Consider the following 16,330-nt stretch of genomic DNA (forward strand, 5'->3'; position numbering starts at 1 on the left):
ATTTATTTTATAACTTTTTACCCATTTTGTTGAGCCTGCGACTAACATCAAAAGTAGGCGAGACACTAGTACTGGGTTCCGTGGAACCCTTAAGAATTTTTGTAATATTTTAAAAGAATTGTTTGAATTTAATATGCACATACAGGGAAACAAGGATCGTTATCCCTATACGTAAAAATCAAGATAATTCTAAATACATGTTCATAGAAAAAGGAATTTATTACAAAGGATAATAATAATATATAATGTAATGGTCCTGGACTCAACTAATGTTAAAATGTTTATGTGATTAAATATAAGAAGATGTGGTATGAGTGCCAATGAGACTACTCTCCATCCAAGTCACAATTTGTAAAAGTAAACCATTAATATAGGTCAAAGTACGGTCTTCAACACGGAGCCTTGGCTCACACCGAACAGCAAGCCATAAAGGGCCCGAAAAATGACTAGTGTACTGTAAACCCATTCAAATGCCTATATGTTAATTGAATCCTTCTCCGAATACGGGACCACCATGTTACTTGTGGAAAGATCCCAATTCAATTTTCTGAAGATTGGCTGTCAAAATGCTAACATTCCAATTTTCAATAACAGTTAACAGCAAATACATTATCTGTTATTATGAGAATGTATTTGCTGTTAACTGTTATTTTCAATAACAGTTAACAGCAAATACATTCTCATAATAACAGATAACAAAAAAACTAATAGTCCAATAACAACTAACAAGGAATAAGACAATAACAGCTAACAGCAAATACATTTTCAGAATAACCAGATAACAAAGAATTAAATTGTCCCAAAACAGCATAACAGTTAAACCCCTTGCTCCCCCCCCCCCTTTTAAAGGGTTAATGTAAAAAGTTTATTTTTGTGCAGTATTAAATTCATGTGATATATTAATTATCATTGTTAACAGTATCGAAGTGAAATGTATAATGAGAGAAACAACTATAATGTCAATATATGAACTGTGTATGATTAATGGCTTATATTATAATATGATATATAATCAAGATATTTGAAATGATAACTTTATAGAGGAGGCATGATGTCAAAAATAGAATTGTAATAAATATTATACGTTTATTTTTTTTCCATGCTACATGTCTGTATTGTTTTCTGTCTATCATTTTGTTATTTATATGTTTTTTCTTTAGTAACAATCCTATTTTTTTATTTTAAACTAATAAAATTTTTATTCCTATTCGTTATTCTTATCATTTTCATTTCTATTTAAAGTTGTATAAATGTTTTATTCATTTAATAAATAGCCTTATATTCGGCTTTTCCGTGGCCGAAAATATATGGATGTTGCCATCAAAATGCCCAAACCCAATCTTCAGTACCTTATGATTCCCTTAACAAATGCTTTAGGGTTTCTGGGTTTGCGAAGCGAGGGCATTTTAATCTTATGACCTGACAATTTTGTGTCAGCAAAGCGCTTTTTGTAACGTGTGACTTATTTTACAACTGAAGACTTTTCACGATGCAACCAATGTAAACAATAAAAAGAAGAAAACGTGCAGACTGCAGTGAACACAGGTAGTTAACAGGTAAACATGCAATAAAACGTTGTTAATTAAATCAAACATCGAGAGATAAGTGCATAAAATTAAAACAACTAAATAAAACTATATATAAGTGTTTGTAGGTGCACTCAGGTAAAAAAAAAACGTGTGTTTTGCTTGATTAATCAGGGGGTATTGTTATTGTTTATGTGTCACTGTTGGTTACGCGTGGCCGATTGACCAGTTACGACACATCTAAAGAGAAAGATTAATTAATAAATCAATACTTCCACATGATAAGAAACGACACGTCCGAAAGTCCCAGTAATTCAAGCCAAGTTATTTTAGTGAGAGAAGCAAAGGTGAGTACAAGTAATATTCTAATGAATGGCATGCAAGTTTAAAATTCGATTTACTATTTCATCAATATACATGTATGATCAGCTGATAGTTACATATGTGTGTAATCTGATGTAGAGAATATGCAATGTTTGGTGTCTATACCTTATTGACAAACGTATAAAAGTCTTAATTAAATTTCAACAGAAATATACAATATGCCAGCGGGGAGGAGATATAATATATAATAGAGGGTATTTAACTCCAAAACATATATTTTGATGAATGGTATAAAGCAAAAAATTAATTTGGGCTTCTTAAAAAAAATATTATAGGTTTTGTATTTTTGATGAGTGTTTACCCTCAAATGTGACATGGCATATCATTTACCATTGTCCTTTATCATGTTAATTGATGATTGTCTAAATGTATGATGTAAATTTATCAACATGCAAAACTTTACCTGTGGCTTTATATTTTTGTAAAGTGTGGCCATAGGTCAATCTGAAAAATAGGGGTGGGGGATGGGGGCAGCAGTAATAAATTTGGAAATGTATTAAAATAAGACAAATTTCTTCCTATCAGGTAATTGCTTAAACTATGATACATTGTGATATTTGCCATTGGGGACCGAAAATTAATTTAATTTTGGTTACATCCATATCATATTTGATTACAGATTAACACAATGGCTACACAAGAAGAAGTTGAATTACCTAACATGGTGGGAGAAATGAAGCTTGATAGCAATGAAACAAATGATAGCCCTGTGCTGGAAGTCAACTCATCAAACCCTGACCAGCCAGAGAGTCAACAGACCACTGACACACAACAAACACTCAATGATCAGAAGAAAAACGGCATTAATAATCCGGTATTTTCAGAGGAGGGAACAATAGAAGAAACAATTCCCCCTTTGACCTATGTGGATTTTCTCCCTCAGAAAACTCATGCAGAAATTGCAACTGATCCTACATTTTCAGATTTTAGGTGAGTCAGTTGATCAAACAGGGCTTAAAGATAAAAAAAATCAGACAGGGTTCACTATAAAACAAGGAATTGATTGAATCTGGAATAATTTTGAATTCTGGAAAACTGATAAGAAATGTTTGATGAAAACTAACACAACGAAAGTGGGTTAGCCATGCACACATTGTAAAGGTTCAAGTTACTTTCACTGATATTTCAGTATGAACTATTTAACCCCCCTTATCCATTCATGCATGGCTAACCCTCCTTAATTGGGTTAGATTTTATCATACATATCTTATCATTTTTTCAGAATTCAAAATTATTCCAGATTCAAATAATTCCTTGTTTTAATTCTTTTTGATAGAAATTAATTTCATATTATATTAACCCTAATTCTTTAAATTGGTATTAATTGCTTCTGCCCTATCTACATGTACCTGGAATTAAGCAATGAGAGCAGAGACCTTATAAATCATTGTTTGTGAGGTTATTAATGTGTTTGCAAAGAGGTTTTTCAAATCGTTGTGAAATAAATTCGTTGATTGTTGATTTCTTCCCAAAATGTTCAATTTTGGACAGTTTTAAAAACTGTAGTACAAATAAAACAACCATTCAATGTCTACAAACATAAGTTGAATTTGTTCATTGTCCGAAACAGGAATGAATGCTCATGCAGCAAAATCTCCAATTTTACCTGGTTTTAAGCTTTTTACAAATTAATTTTCTTTCTTTTGAGACTATGCATCTTTATATCTACTACTGATTCATTTATTTTTGTGAGTACCAATTTTCGTGGATTGCAGAAAACTTGCCTTTTCATGGATATGCCATTTCGTGGTTTTGCCTAGTCTGCATATAGGCTGATAGAAAAATTGTAATTCGTTGAACATTTACATTTGTGGTTCACCTGTAGCCATGAAAACCATGAAAATTGGTATCAAACAAATAATAATGAATCCACAGTAGTACTTGCTGTTACTTTCTTAATTTTAGACTAAATAAACATGTAAGTAATGGCATCAGTATGTTTTTATTGACAGCTCAATCATTGAACAGGCCAATTCCTGGCTACAACTGAACCCAGAATACAGTTTGTGGAAATGTGAAACAGTGACATTTAAAATAAAGAATGATTTTACCTCTGACCAGGATGACCCTGTTTATATGGAATCAGCATTTGGTCTAAACAGATATTTATCAGGGTTAAGGTAAATATATCTATCAGTATTTTTTTCCCCGATTCTTTCGTAAAGGAGATATAAAAGTACCAAGACAAGAAACATCACAGACAATTGTAATCTCATACAATGTCGTCTGAGATTGCCTTGTTTTGCATTTTCAGTTTTTGAATCAGCTTTCTACCTTGAATGCATACAAATATAAAAGAAAATTTGAAAGTCTATATAGGTCACTTTTTCATTTAACTTTTAAGTGTTTTTTGTATACAATGATTAATTGATAACTGCTACAAATGTTTTTGAAGCATCATGTTTTTTAGTAGTCAGTAAACTAGTGATTTTTTTTCATAACCATAATTTTCTTAGGGATAAAGCAAAAAGTGAAGTAAAGCTTTTCATTTAATGTATTCAATGCATTTACATGCAAAGGGAGATAATCCATCAAATTTTCCAATTGTTGCTATATACTGAATTTTCTATTGCTTTCCTAGGTTATGGTTAGTTCCACAGATGAATTCCACATTACCTGTAGCACAGATAGGTTTTACTACAGCGTTACCAGGGAAACTGGATGAATATAGTTATGTCATTGTGTCATCTAATAGTACAATTCAAGATTCTATAGAACAACTCAATAAACAATTCATTAAAAAACCATTACCAGGTAGGAACTTATTCTAAGATCTTTGATTGAAGAAAAACAATTGATGATTTTTATTTTCCTTTTTTGAAATGAAAAAAAAAGATTTTGGTTCTTTTTGTATCCTTTGGCTATTGTTTCGACCTTATATACATTGAGGTAAGGTCAACGTCATTGTAAGTGCCTTCATTAAAAATAGGTTTTATTTTATCATGCTTAAAGAAATACATTGTATAGTATAATACACACAAGTGATAGGGGTACCTGTGCTCATCTCCATTTTAGAAGCACTTTAATTGAATTGTAGTTATGACCTATTTCCAGATGTAAAGGATATTTGTAAAATTTAACTTTATTGAAGGATCAGGTATAACAATAGATATACATAACGATGGTTATGAATATATCTTATATACATGTCATAGATTTCTTTGGAAAACTGACATATTATGGACATGATGTTTTCAATCTTTTGGAAAAAAATTCAAAAATATCTATTGGTACAAGAATATACCTTTTTGTTGAAAAATTATAAAATTTTCATTTAATGTTTCAATTAAATTATCATAATGTTACAATAAACATTGTGATGATGTAAATGTACAATGAAACTAGATGAGAAATAAATGGCAACTCACTTGAATGCAGTGAATTCATGTTACTTGGTTTTGAAATTAATCAGTTAATGAAATGATTGATTGATTGTTTGTGGTTTAGCATCCAGTGGCAATTGACTGCAGTCATAAGTTGTATATTTTGATATTGTGACTGTTATAATGAAGTTTAAATAACTACTGTTAAGGGAGAAATTTAACTTTACATAAAAATCTATATGTATCTTGAGGTAATATTTTTATTTTTTTTTCATAGGTGTGATTTTAAATGTAGAAATGATTGAATTTCATGAGAATGAGTCAACTGGTTCCATGTCAGTAGATCCTAATAAAACATACTGGGAAGAAAAGGGAACAGAAAACATCGTGAAAATCTCTGCAGTGAGAGTCTATTTCATCATAGGAAAACCTGAATATGTCAAGATTGGTAAGTTACTTGAAGGAAGAATAGAGAGCCTCTTTCTCACTGTGAAGAACCCAGGGAAGAAATAATTGGAAGGAGTAGTAGATGGAATGCTGTTATGTATTTGTTTTCCAGTGATGGTCAAAATCTAAAGGCTACCTACTTATCAGATCCTGTCAATCAATATATCTTTAACTTAAGATAAATAAGAAAAAATTGCTTTATACTTTTATTTGACACAGTGGTCTTGCTAGCTACAATAATTAATGCTCTTAGCCACATCCATCTGTTCTTAATATAAAATAAAGAAGATGTGGTGAGATTGCCAATGAGACAACTTTATCCACCAGAGATCAAATGATGTAGATGTTAGCAACTATAGGTCAATCATGGTACGGCCATCAACTATGAGGAAAACCCATAAGGCATAGAAATCTATAGATGGCCCTGGGATAATATAATGTAAAAGAATTCAAATGAGAAAACCAACAGTCTGAATTCTGTACAAACCAACAAATGAAAATCAAATATGATATACAGCAAAAAATGACAGCCACTGAACTACAGACTTGGGACAGGCACATAATAATGTGGCGGGGTTGAAATGTTAGGGACGCCCAACCCTCCCTTTAACCATTGACAGTAGTATAAAAGCACAACACAGGAACAAACTTATAAAAATCAGTTGAAATAAACAAATAGAGAAACATGATATACCTTTATGAAACAGAAATGTAATATACCAGGCATCATAGAATGTTGATATGTTCTTGGTCATTAATTCAATTTACTATCAAATAATCTCTGTTTAGCAATTTTAGGAATAGGGACTAGAACTGTATAACACTCCAATTTGATGTTCACTTACACCGGCAATGTTAATGATGAAATTAATTGACATGTCCTAACTTTGTACAGTGCACTATCACTTTCTCATTTAACAGTTCAATACAGTGGAAAATCTCAAAACAAAGTACCCACTAACAGTCAGATTACAAAGTGGGAAATTGTAACACTTAACTCAATATGATATGAGGTTTCATAGTATTGTTAGGTCCAACATTCCTAATATTCTCATAGTTTTCTATATTTTAAGGCTATTTTCAGTCCTTCAGATTTTATCATTTCCCTGTATTTCTAAATATTACTTATCAAACTGTTCTGTTATTTATGTTTTTTAGGTTATCATGATGAACTTCCCAGCATGCAGCATATACCATTTTCTACTGTTGTAAAGTTTGGACCGTTCAAAGATGTAGTACACAAAATGGGATATTGGTTGAAATCTCAAAAGGTATGTGACAGTTAAAATATCATATATGTAAGATAAAAAATCTTATATGATTTGTTATAAATAAATTTTATTGCAATTTTATTAGAAGAATGAAAAAGGTATGTCAGAGCATAATGATAATATTACAAGTATATCACTGAGAAGTCCCTCCGTGATAATTTATACAATAAGGGGGAAAAGTATATATACTGGCTGATCAATAACAGTTAGTGTATTTTTTAATAATCTAGTTAGATTAGAAACCAGAGCCAAATATTTTGTTAATCTACTGCTCAACGGAGCACAAGTCAACTTTTCTTGTAATTTTAAAAAGTAAAAAAATCATATTTGCATAATTTTCTTATTGTGTTTCAGGGTATAAGAGTTGTAAATTTACAAAGTATTAACGTTGTAGTGAGTTACAGCAGAGACGGTAAGAATAATATTATTTATTATTATTTTAGATTGTCCAAATGCACAATTTGTCCCTTTTTTTGTTATTTTGAAATACTATTTTTTTCTTTACATGATAGATGTACAAAAAATCTATTGAACAAAGAAGGTGCTAAAAATATATGGCTTACAAAAGGTGCAGAGACATTAGTTAATTGTCCCTTTTAAATTATCTCATGAATTTCAAGGGAAACAAATGAAAATGAATATTGGGAAGATGCTTATGATACAACATGAAATAAAATGAATGAAAATTTCTGAAATTATCACAACTTGACAAGTAATTACTAGTTAAGAATAAGAAAAACCTCAATAAAATGCTCCTGCAATAAGTTTACCCTCACATCAAAAGCCAGTAAATCATGTCACTTTATAAGTAGTATTCACATGTTACACCTGAGATTGGTCCTTTATTGAAGTATTATTTGACAAAATGTGTGCTTTTCATTGAAATTATTGTTAGCACAGAAGGCAAATTTTCAAAACTTTATACAAGACTGAAATTTTTTTTTGGGTCCTCGTGAAATAAATAACATAAATGTCTAGTACATGTACATTTTGTGTATATGTTTTCTTTATATATGCAAGATGTCGATAATTTTGTAAAAAATGTTTTTTGTAAATTTTGCAGTTAAAGCTTATTTAGATCCAACACAAAACTGCTGCACTGAAAAAACTGGTATAGAATCTAGATATGCAAAGGTCTTGAGAGCGTTTTACGTCCAACAGAAATCTGATGATATGCCATACTCCTCATTGAATCTGCATACAAGGCTTTTTGTACCTGTCTTGAGGGAAGGAAAGCTGTTTGAAAGCGTCTCAAAAACCATGCAGAGAACTATTAAATGGCTTGATTATACAAGTAAGTATGATACTAATTAGGGATATCACAATCAGATATAAAAAAACAAGGAGTTGTGGAATGATTACCAATGAGACAACTATTCATCAGAAACCAAAAGAAGGGGATGAAATTAACTATATTGGTCACTCTACAACCTTCAAACAATGAGCAATTTCTATATCATATGTACGCTATAAACGAATCAAACATGAAAAAATATGAAACTATTCAAACTAAAAAACCAGCAGCCTGATTTAAGCTAGAAAAATACACAATATTCTAAAAAAGACAAAAAACAAAAAAAGCAGACAGCAACCAACAACAACTGCTGAATTACAGGCTCCATGAGTTGGGACATCAAGGCATCATGTTAGATTGAAAATAAAAGGAGACGTATGGTAAATGTGAATCAGAGAGCAACCCAACAAAACAGTAAAAACACATCATGATAGGTTTTACTTTTTATATTCTTTGCTTTGTTGACTCAAAAATCTCAAAAGTTGTATTTCTTGAAATGTACAAAATACTGTCTGGTAATTTTTGTTCAGCCAATAAGTCTGTTCATATCTCTTGACTTTCAAATAGTCAAATGAAATTTCAAGTTGCTTTTATTCTAAAAGTTATTGCTCAGACCAGTTAAGGGCATACGATACAGATACAGGGGAGGTAATGACGTTACTAATGAAAAAAAAATAATTTTGCGACGTATAAGGATGACATATCGGGAAAAGATGCATTTTTCGACTGATTTAAATCATTAGCATGAAAACAATTATCTTGACCCCACTTTTCAAAAATGACATTTGGCTTGGTTATGTATACCATTTTTTATGAAATAATCACAGATGATATTTTTTTTTAAATAAGATAAATATACAGCAAAACAGGTTTTTTTTTTTTAAATCATGAAAATTTGATAAAAATGAATTATTTCCAAAGAATTGTTTTACAAATTTTTAGCATTCTTATGTAAAGATGATATGCCAAATGTTTTGACTAAAATCCACACTTGTTTATTCTTTGAAACAAAACATTAAGGTTTGTCTGTCCAAAAGATAGAAATCTTCAAGAAACCGAAACTTTAATAAATGTCTAAAATTTGGACCCAATTTATCTCTAAAAGTAACACATGAAAGTAATTTTTTATGACATATTTGAATGGACTAGGTGAAAAATAGCTTGTATGCAAATTTTGTCAAAAATTCACCTTGGGATCAAAAATGTATCATATGCCCTTTATGAGTGTATGATGTTTAGATTTCTATAAATTTACTGGAAAAGTTTAGCAATGTTTTTATTACAAAAAAAAGAATACAGTAAAACCAGTATATAGAGGTAACTCATGAGACCTATGAAAACTGACCTCATTAGGGAGGTGACCTTTGAACTGAGGTTCAAAATACATAGGTTTACTACCTAGGGACAAAAGGTATCCTAACAAGAAAAAAAATTTTCTTATTAGAGATGACCTTTATATAGATATAAGAAGATGTGGTATGAGTGCCAATGAGACAACTCTCCATCCAAGTCAAAACTTATAAAAGTAAACCATTATAGGTCACAGTACGGTCTTCAACACAGAGCCTTTGCTCACACCGAACAGCAAGCTATAAAGGGCCCCAAAAATTACTACTGTAAAACCATTCAAACCGGAAAACCAACGGTCTAATTTATAGCAGGTTTGACTACAGCAAGCCATTATTTACAGTTGGCATTTGAAATTCTGTATTTAATTATATTTATGGAGCATTCCTTGAAATCACATTATTTAATATAAAAATCCATTGATCAACAATACCACACAGCAACTTATGATGTTTTAATGAGTGTTTTCAGAATGCCACTGTTTTAACTTTTCAGGGGTCCCACCATTTTCGGTAGAAACAATACAGTACCAAGTCTACCTAGGTGGAGAATCTGTAGGAAATCTTGAGGACAAGGTAGATAAATCTGTCAGACGTACCAATGGTAGATATCAGCTAAGTACTTTCAGGTGAGTCTTCTGATAGATGGCTTCAATATACTCTTTTCTTGAGAGATATTTCAATTATGACAGTTAAATAGGCTATTTAACATTATGTTGTTTTGTTTATTTCAATGGGATACATGTCTTGAATTCCAATCTTAAGAACATAAAAAGACAACGTACATAAAAGATACCTGAGTGCTGAGATTATCAACGACAACAAGGTGACAGTCTTTACTGTCACTGATGATGGTCAAAGTATTCTTGACACTTCCTTACATAAACAGAAGGAGCAATCTGCTACATTTTGTGATACTGATAACATTTAATACATTTGATTATTGAAAATTAGATTCATAAATAATGGTAGTGCAATTCATAATTGATTAATTGTTGTTTACTTAATCTCTACTGTCAAATGTGTCTTGTGGTTGGGCAAAATATTTGCCCACTTAAAACAGAAACAGAATTGAAATGTGGGTTCAAAATATCAGAATTTAACCGGAGAGAAAATATTGTAATGCTTGAATATATATCAGGATAACTGAAGGCAGTAGAAACTAGATAACAATAAAAAATAACAGTGTTCTAACTAGACTATATTCAGAGGGTACAGTGTCTGATGCCCTGTGCCCTTTTTCTTTGTTGTCTTGGCACCCTACCCATTTTGTGGTACGATTGCCAATGAAACTCTCCACCAGACCATAAGACATTCACAACTATAGGCCACCATACTGCCTTCAACAATGAGCAAAACCCTACCGCATAGTAAGCTATAATAGGCCCTGAAATGACAAATGTAAAACAATTCAATTTTCATTAAAATTGAGAATGGAAATGGGGAATATGTCAAAGAGACAACAACCCCACCAAAAAGCAGACAACAGATGAAGGCCACCAATGGGTCTTCAATGCAGCGAGAAAATCCCGCACACTGAGGTGGTCCTCAGCTGGCCCCTAAATATAATTGTGTACTAGTTCAGTGAAATTAACTTACTTTCAAATTTGTCAGCAATTCTGTATTGTTGCACTGCTTTGTATTGTTTACTTCAAACATAACTGGAGAAGTATGACAATGAGTATGTCAAGTGTATATTTCTCTTAGTATTGAGCAAGGTATCAAAATTTCAAAGAACTAGTATATACCTCCAACAAACTTTACTCATAATCATTTCATTGGAATAGACTTGGTGAGAATTTATATTATAAATTTTGTTTAATTTAACACATTTTGACTTTTTCTTTGTAGAATTTATTTCCCAAGTGAGTTTTTAGAACCTCCACCAGAAATAGCACCAGAAGTTGATACTGCTGCAGGCTGGGGATGTGTTATATCATAAAATGTATCACAAATAAACCCAAAACGTGTTCGGACTTACAATAATAGAAATGAGATAATATGCATTTAAAAGTATTAGTGATGTACAAATTGGTCACGGCTTTTGTCAGAACAGACATGAAAATAAATGAGTTATTCAATGAATATACAGGGCATTGGTTGCTTTGACACAACCAGATGATAAAAACATAATATTGAATTATGTTTCTATAAAAATGCAGATACTATAAAAATTTTACGCCGCAAAAGTATATGAATCCACATCAGAAAATTTTTATTGTTTAAATTGAACAAAGTCACTATTTACATTTTTGCAACAAGTCATGCTTTGTTTTAGGGCATTATTTCTGTGGTTTTATAATACTATATATGTATAATTTAAGTTACATATTTAGTTCTTCAAAGGTTAAATTTTTTCAGCCTTTCTTACCAAGTTTGGAAAAAGTAGCTAAAATAATAAAACTGTGAAAAATGTTGCTTTCACAGTTTTGAAACATAAAATGTTTGTATAACTGAATTAATGAGTAGGATGTTAACATTTGAAGTCCAATAAAATAGTTGTCAATATATATATCATGTGTGAATAAACAGAATATTTGAATATAGACTCGTAACTTAAAAATTAAAGGTTATGATTGTTTAGTATCACAAGTGCATCATCTGCAATAATTTTCAAAAACACTTGCTAACATTTTCATTAAATACTTTTAGCAAATTTTTGAATTCTACGGCATTGCCAAAAAAAAAATATGTACATTCAAAGTATTATAAATGACATTAAGTAAATACTTCTGTTATGTTAAATTAAAATTTGTATAGACATAAAGTGTGTGTGTGTGTATGTTACCTCAGGACACTGGCATGCACCAGGCTAAAACTATTTTGTCCCCATAAGATAATTATTTCAGAATTCCAGATGGTAAATTTTTGAAGTATAATCATGGGAAAAAAAGTTTTATTCTTCTGCTTTTAACAGAAGATCACAGTTATCTAAATAGAAGTGCAATTTCTTTTTTTACATATTCATCATCAAACCAGGTCATTTTGAACATTTAAAAAAAATATTCCATTAATCAAATAAATTTAACATTCAGTTTTATTTTTTGATTTATTAAGATTTTGTCCAATTAAGTCATGAAAAACAATCATACATGGGTCATTATTTAAGATAAGAATATCTGTAGTCAAACCCTTATAGAAGAGGGTAGGAATGGGGTACCCCACATGACGAATGATGGTAAAATATTTGTTAAAAAAACATTAACGATAAACATTTTTCTCCATTTGATGCTAACGCTAGCTACAAAATGAGATTTGATGAATGACGATAAAAAATTAAGGCTCATTTGACGCTAATGGTAGCAAAAAAAAAAGGGATGTTTGTTGAAGCTTGACGATAAAAGGGCATTCCTACCCTCATAGAAAACTGATCTCATATGAGAGAGGTGAAATTTGAATTGAAGTTCAAAATGCATCAGTATTACTACAGATAGACTAGAAGACAGTGACCCGAGAAGACAGGTTTTTGCTTAATAGAGGTGTCACCTTTATGACATGTTTGACTATTGTTAAAGAATTCCAAATAGATCTCCACATTTACTGTCATTTATAAAGTGCTTTGATTCACAAGTAATTTACTTTGTATTTGTAACTGAATCATTGTTTAAACTCATAGAATGTTTTGTGGAAGCTACAGAGTGATTTCCATTGTGACAAGGTCTCTCTGAAATGTCTTTATGTGTGGTCAGTTATTTTATATGACAGTCATAAATTACTACATGTATAATTGCATGCATGCACCCTTTTGTCATGTTTCTCTCATTACTAGCACAAATGATTCCCCTAGTATGATTTCCAAAACATAATTTATCTAGTGCAATGTATTCTTGTATCAAGGGAGATTATGCTTGTTAAGGGGAGTTAACTTAATGAAGTTGAAACAGAAATATTCAAAGATAATCATTTTAAATCAGTTTGTTCATACTTATTAAATTTGTTTCAGATCAAACATTTTTTAAGTAACTGTTAAATCATATCTCATATGCCACTATAATTCACTTCAAAACTATTCATTTTGATAGAGCAGAAAACTTCACATGCACAAAAATATTGTTTTCACATATTACACATTCTTGCACATTTTTATCAATATTCAAAATCATATGTTTTTCTTAAATTCTGTAAAAAACATTCTTCAATTTATCCTACAGTAGTCTAGTACTTATATACTAAGCAAATATCTAATTGATTAACATTTGTTAGACCAATATGAACTTATTTTTTTATTATTAAAATTTCTACAATGTTTTGAAATATATAGAAAACTTTACATATATTTGATCAATTAGCAAGGAATTTTTTTTTGTAAAATGTTAAATGAAACGACAATCACTTACTGTATCATAACCAAAGCCCCTAGGAAAGAATGAAAAGCTTCCTTTTAGGTGAAGACGTAGTGCAAGCAAAGTGTCAGGTTGTCTCCCCTATTGTACATAGTAAGGATATACACCATTTTTGCAATACTACCAAAGCTTTACTAGTTTTTCTGATTGGCCAAAGCTTTTGGTAACTTTCTCTGATTAAAACTTATGTCTTCATCATAGGACATAACACCCAATTATAAAGAACCAACACACAGCACACATGAAACAAATAAAGATATGATTTAGGTGACGCAAGTTTTATTAACCCTAGAAAGTTAACCAGGGTGAATATATATAGCATTTAGGGGTTAATAAAGCATGGTATCCACCTCAATAAAAGTCATTAAATGTATAATGTTTTTGATTATTTTGATAAAATCTTGATCTTGTATGTATTTTTATGTGTATATAACAGCTGTTTCTGGTCCAATTTGATTATTGGACAATTTATTGAACTGATTTGATATAATACAAAATAATCTAAAACCGTCCTTGTTCTTTTTGTGTGTTCATAAAAAAGACAATATTGTTGATATTTTTTTGATATATATACTTTTTACTATGTATATTTATTCAGCTGTATCTTTATTTATTTGTTAATATTGATGACTATTTATCAATGTTCACTATTAAAATTGTTGAAAACAAAATTATTTTTGTCTGTCAGGTTTATTGCCATCAGCATTCCAAATACAATATTTTCTCTTGATCCTCACCTAATTTTTGTTGAGCCTGCGACTTTTGTCGCAGAAAACTCGACAGGGATAGTGATCCCGCAGCAGCGGCGTTAACTAACTTCTAAAAAGCTTGATATTTTAGAAGGTAGTAGACCTGGATGCTTTATACTTTGTATATAGATGCCTTATGATATGAAGTTTCCGTCTGTCATATGTCCATTGTCCTTGATCTCATTTTTATGGTTCAGTGACTACTTGAAAAAAGTTAAGATTTTTTGTAATGTTAATTTCTCTCTTATTGTGAGTAATAGGATAACTATATTTGGTATGTGCGTATCTTGGAATGTCCTTATGCCTTTCAGACAGTTTTCACTTGACCTCGACCTCATTTCATGGATCAGTGAACAAGGTTAAGTTTTTTGTTGTCAAGTCCATATCTCAGATACTAGAAGCAATAGGTCTACTATATATGGTGTCTGTAATGATTGTAAGGTGTACATGTCCAACTGGCAGGTGTCATCTGACCTTGACCTCATTTTCATGGTTCAGTGGTAATAGTTTAGTTTTTGTGTTTTGGTCTGTTTTTCTTATACTGAATGCAGTAGGTAAACTATATTTGGTGTATGGAAATATTTTACGATGTACATGTCAGTCTGACAGGTTTTATTTTGACCTTGACCTCATTTTTATGGTTCATTGCTCAATGTTAAGTTTTTATATGCTGGCAAAAAATTTTGCGGTCGTATATTGGTATCACGTCGTAGTCGTCATCGTCCGAGTTGTCTGAATACATTTGGTTTCCGGACAATAACTTAAGTATTAGTAAAAAGAAATATATGAAATTAAAACACAAGGTTTATAACCACAAAAGGAAGGTTGGGATTGATTATGGGGGTTATGGTCCCAACAGTTTAGGAATTAGGGGTCAAAAAGGGGCCCAAATAAGCATTTTTCTAGTTTCAAGACAATAACTTGTGGAACGGTGTATGGATCTCTCTGAAATTATACCACAAGTTTCCATAGCACAAAGGGATGGTTAGGATTGGCTTTGGGGTGTTATGGCTCAATCCATTTAGGAATTAGGGGCAAAAAAGTGAGAGAAAAAACAAGGATTTACTGGTTAATAGACAATTACGTAAGTACAATATTGTGTTTGAATTATCTCCCTTACACTGCTTTGAAATTATGTATAAAGAAATGTTGTATTGTCTTGAGGTGATTAGCTGTCTATTTATTTTTAGAAGTTACTATTTTAATAATTTTGAAAATGCTGATTAAGGTTTATTAATTTTAGCCATGATTATGTATGTCATTTTCTATTTTAAGACTTTCATGATGTATTTGAATGGGTTATTATGGTTGCAAACTCCATTGGAAATTTGAATTGACCTTATCTTGAGGGAAAGAATTTTTTTTTGAAAAGAGGAGGAGGTTAAAAAAAAGGGGGGGAGGGTAAAAAAAATTGGTGGTGGGGGGTGGGGCAACAGCATAGTGTATTGCACAAAAGCAAAAAATTGAATATAAATTCAAATCATATAACCAATTCTAAGTTCTTTGACTACAGTTATTCTGTGTCAGAGACTTATTATGTGTCAAATATTGAATTACAATCCAAATTCAGACTTGTATTAAGTGCGAATATTGTGTCCATTTTTGCCCCAACTGTCCAGGGTTGGACCTCTGCGGTTGTATCCAGCT

At 31.0% G+C, this 16,330-nt stretch overlaps 1 protein-coding gene across 2 annotated transcripts; it reads left to right on the forward strand.

Moving 5' to 3' along the window:
- The first annotated feature begins 1,508 nt into the window (after nucleotides 1-1,508).
- LOC127729380 (uncharacterized) lies at nucleotides 1,509-14,603 on the forward strand. 2 transcript variants are annotated; one of them, XM_052237204.1, is made up of 10 exons: nucleotides 1,509-1,556; nucleotides 2,530-2,840; nucleotides 3,863-4,030; nucleotides 4,492-4,664; nucleotides 5,511-5,681; nucleotides 6,839-6,951; nucleotides 7,306-7,363; nucleotides 8,015-8,245; nucleotides 10,088-10,220; nucleotides 11,443-14,603. In XM_052237204.1, the coding sequence occupies exons 2-10, from the start codon at nucleotides 2,539-2,541 to the stop codon at nucleotides 11,531-11,533; spliced, it is 1,440 nt and encodes a 479-aa protein (XP_052093164.1). In that variant the 5' UTR covers nucleotides 1,509-1,556; nucleotides 2,530-2,538; the 3' UTR covers nucleotides 11,534-14,603. The 2 variants fall into 2 exon arrangements, with proteins under 2 accessions (XP_052093164.1, XP_052093163.1); XM_052237203.1 differs by lacking the exon at nucleotides 1,509-1,556 and adding an exon at nucleotides 1,708-1,873.
- The last annotated feature ends 1,727 nt before the right edge of the window (nucleotides 14,604-16,330 follow it).

Source organism: Mytilus californianus, unplaced genomic scaffold, assembly GCF_021869535.1.
Source record: "Mytilus californianus isolate M0D057914Y unplaced genomic scaffold, xbMytCali1.0.p SCAF_2, whole genome shotgun sequence".
Taxonomy (NCBI): domain Eukaryota; kingdom Metazoa; phylum Mollusca; class Bivalvia; order Mytilida; family Mytilidae; genus Mytilus; species Mytilus californianus.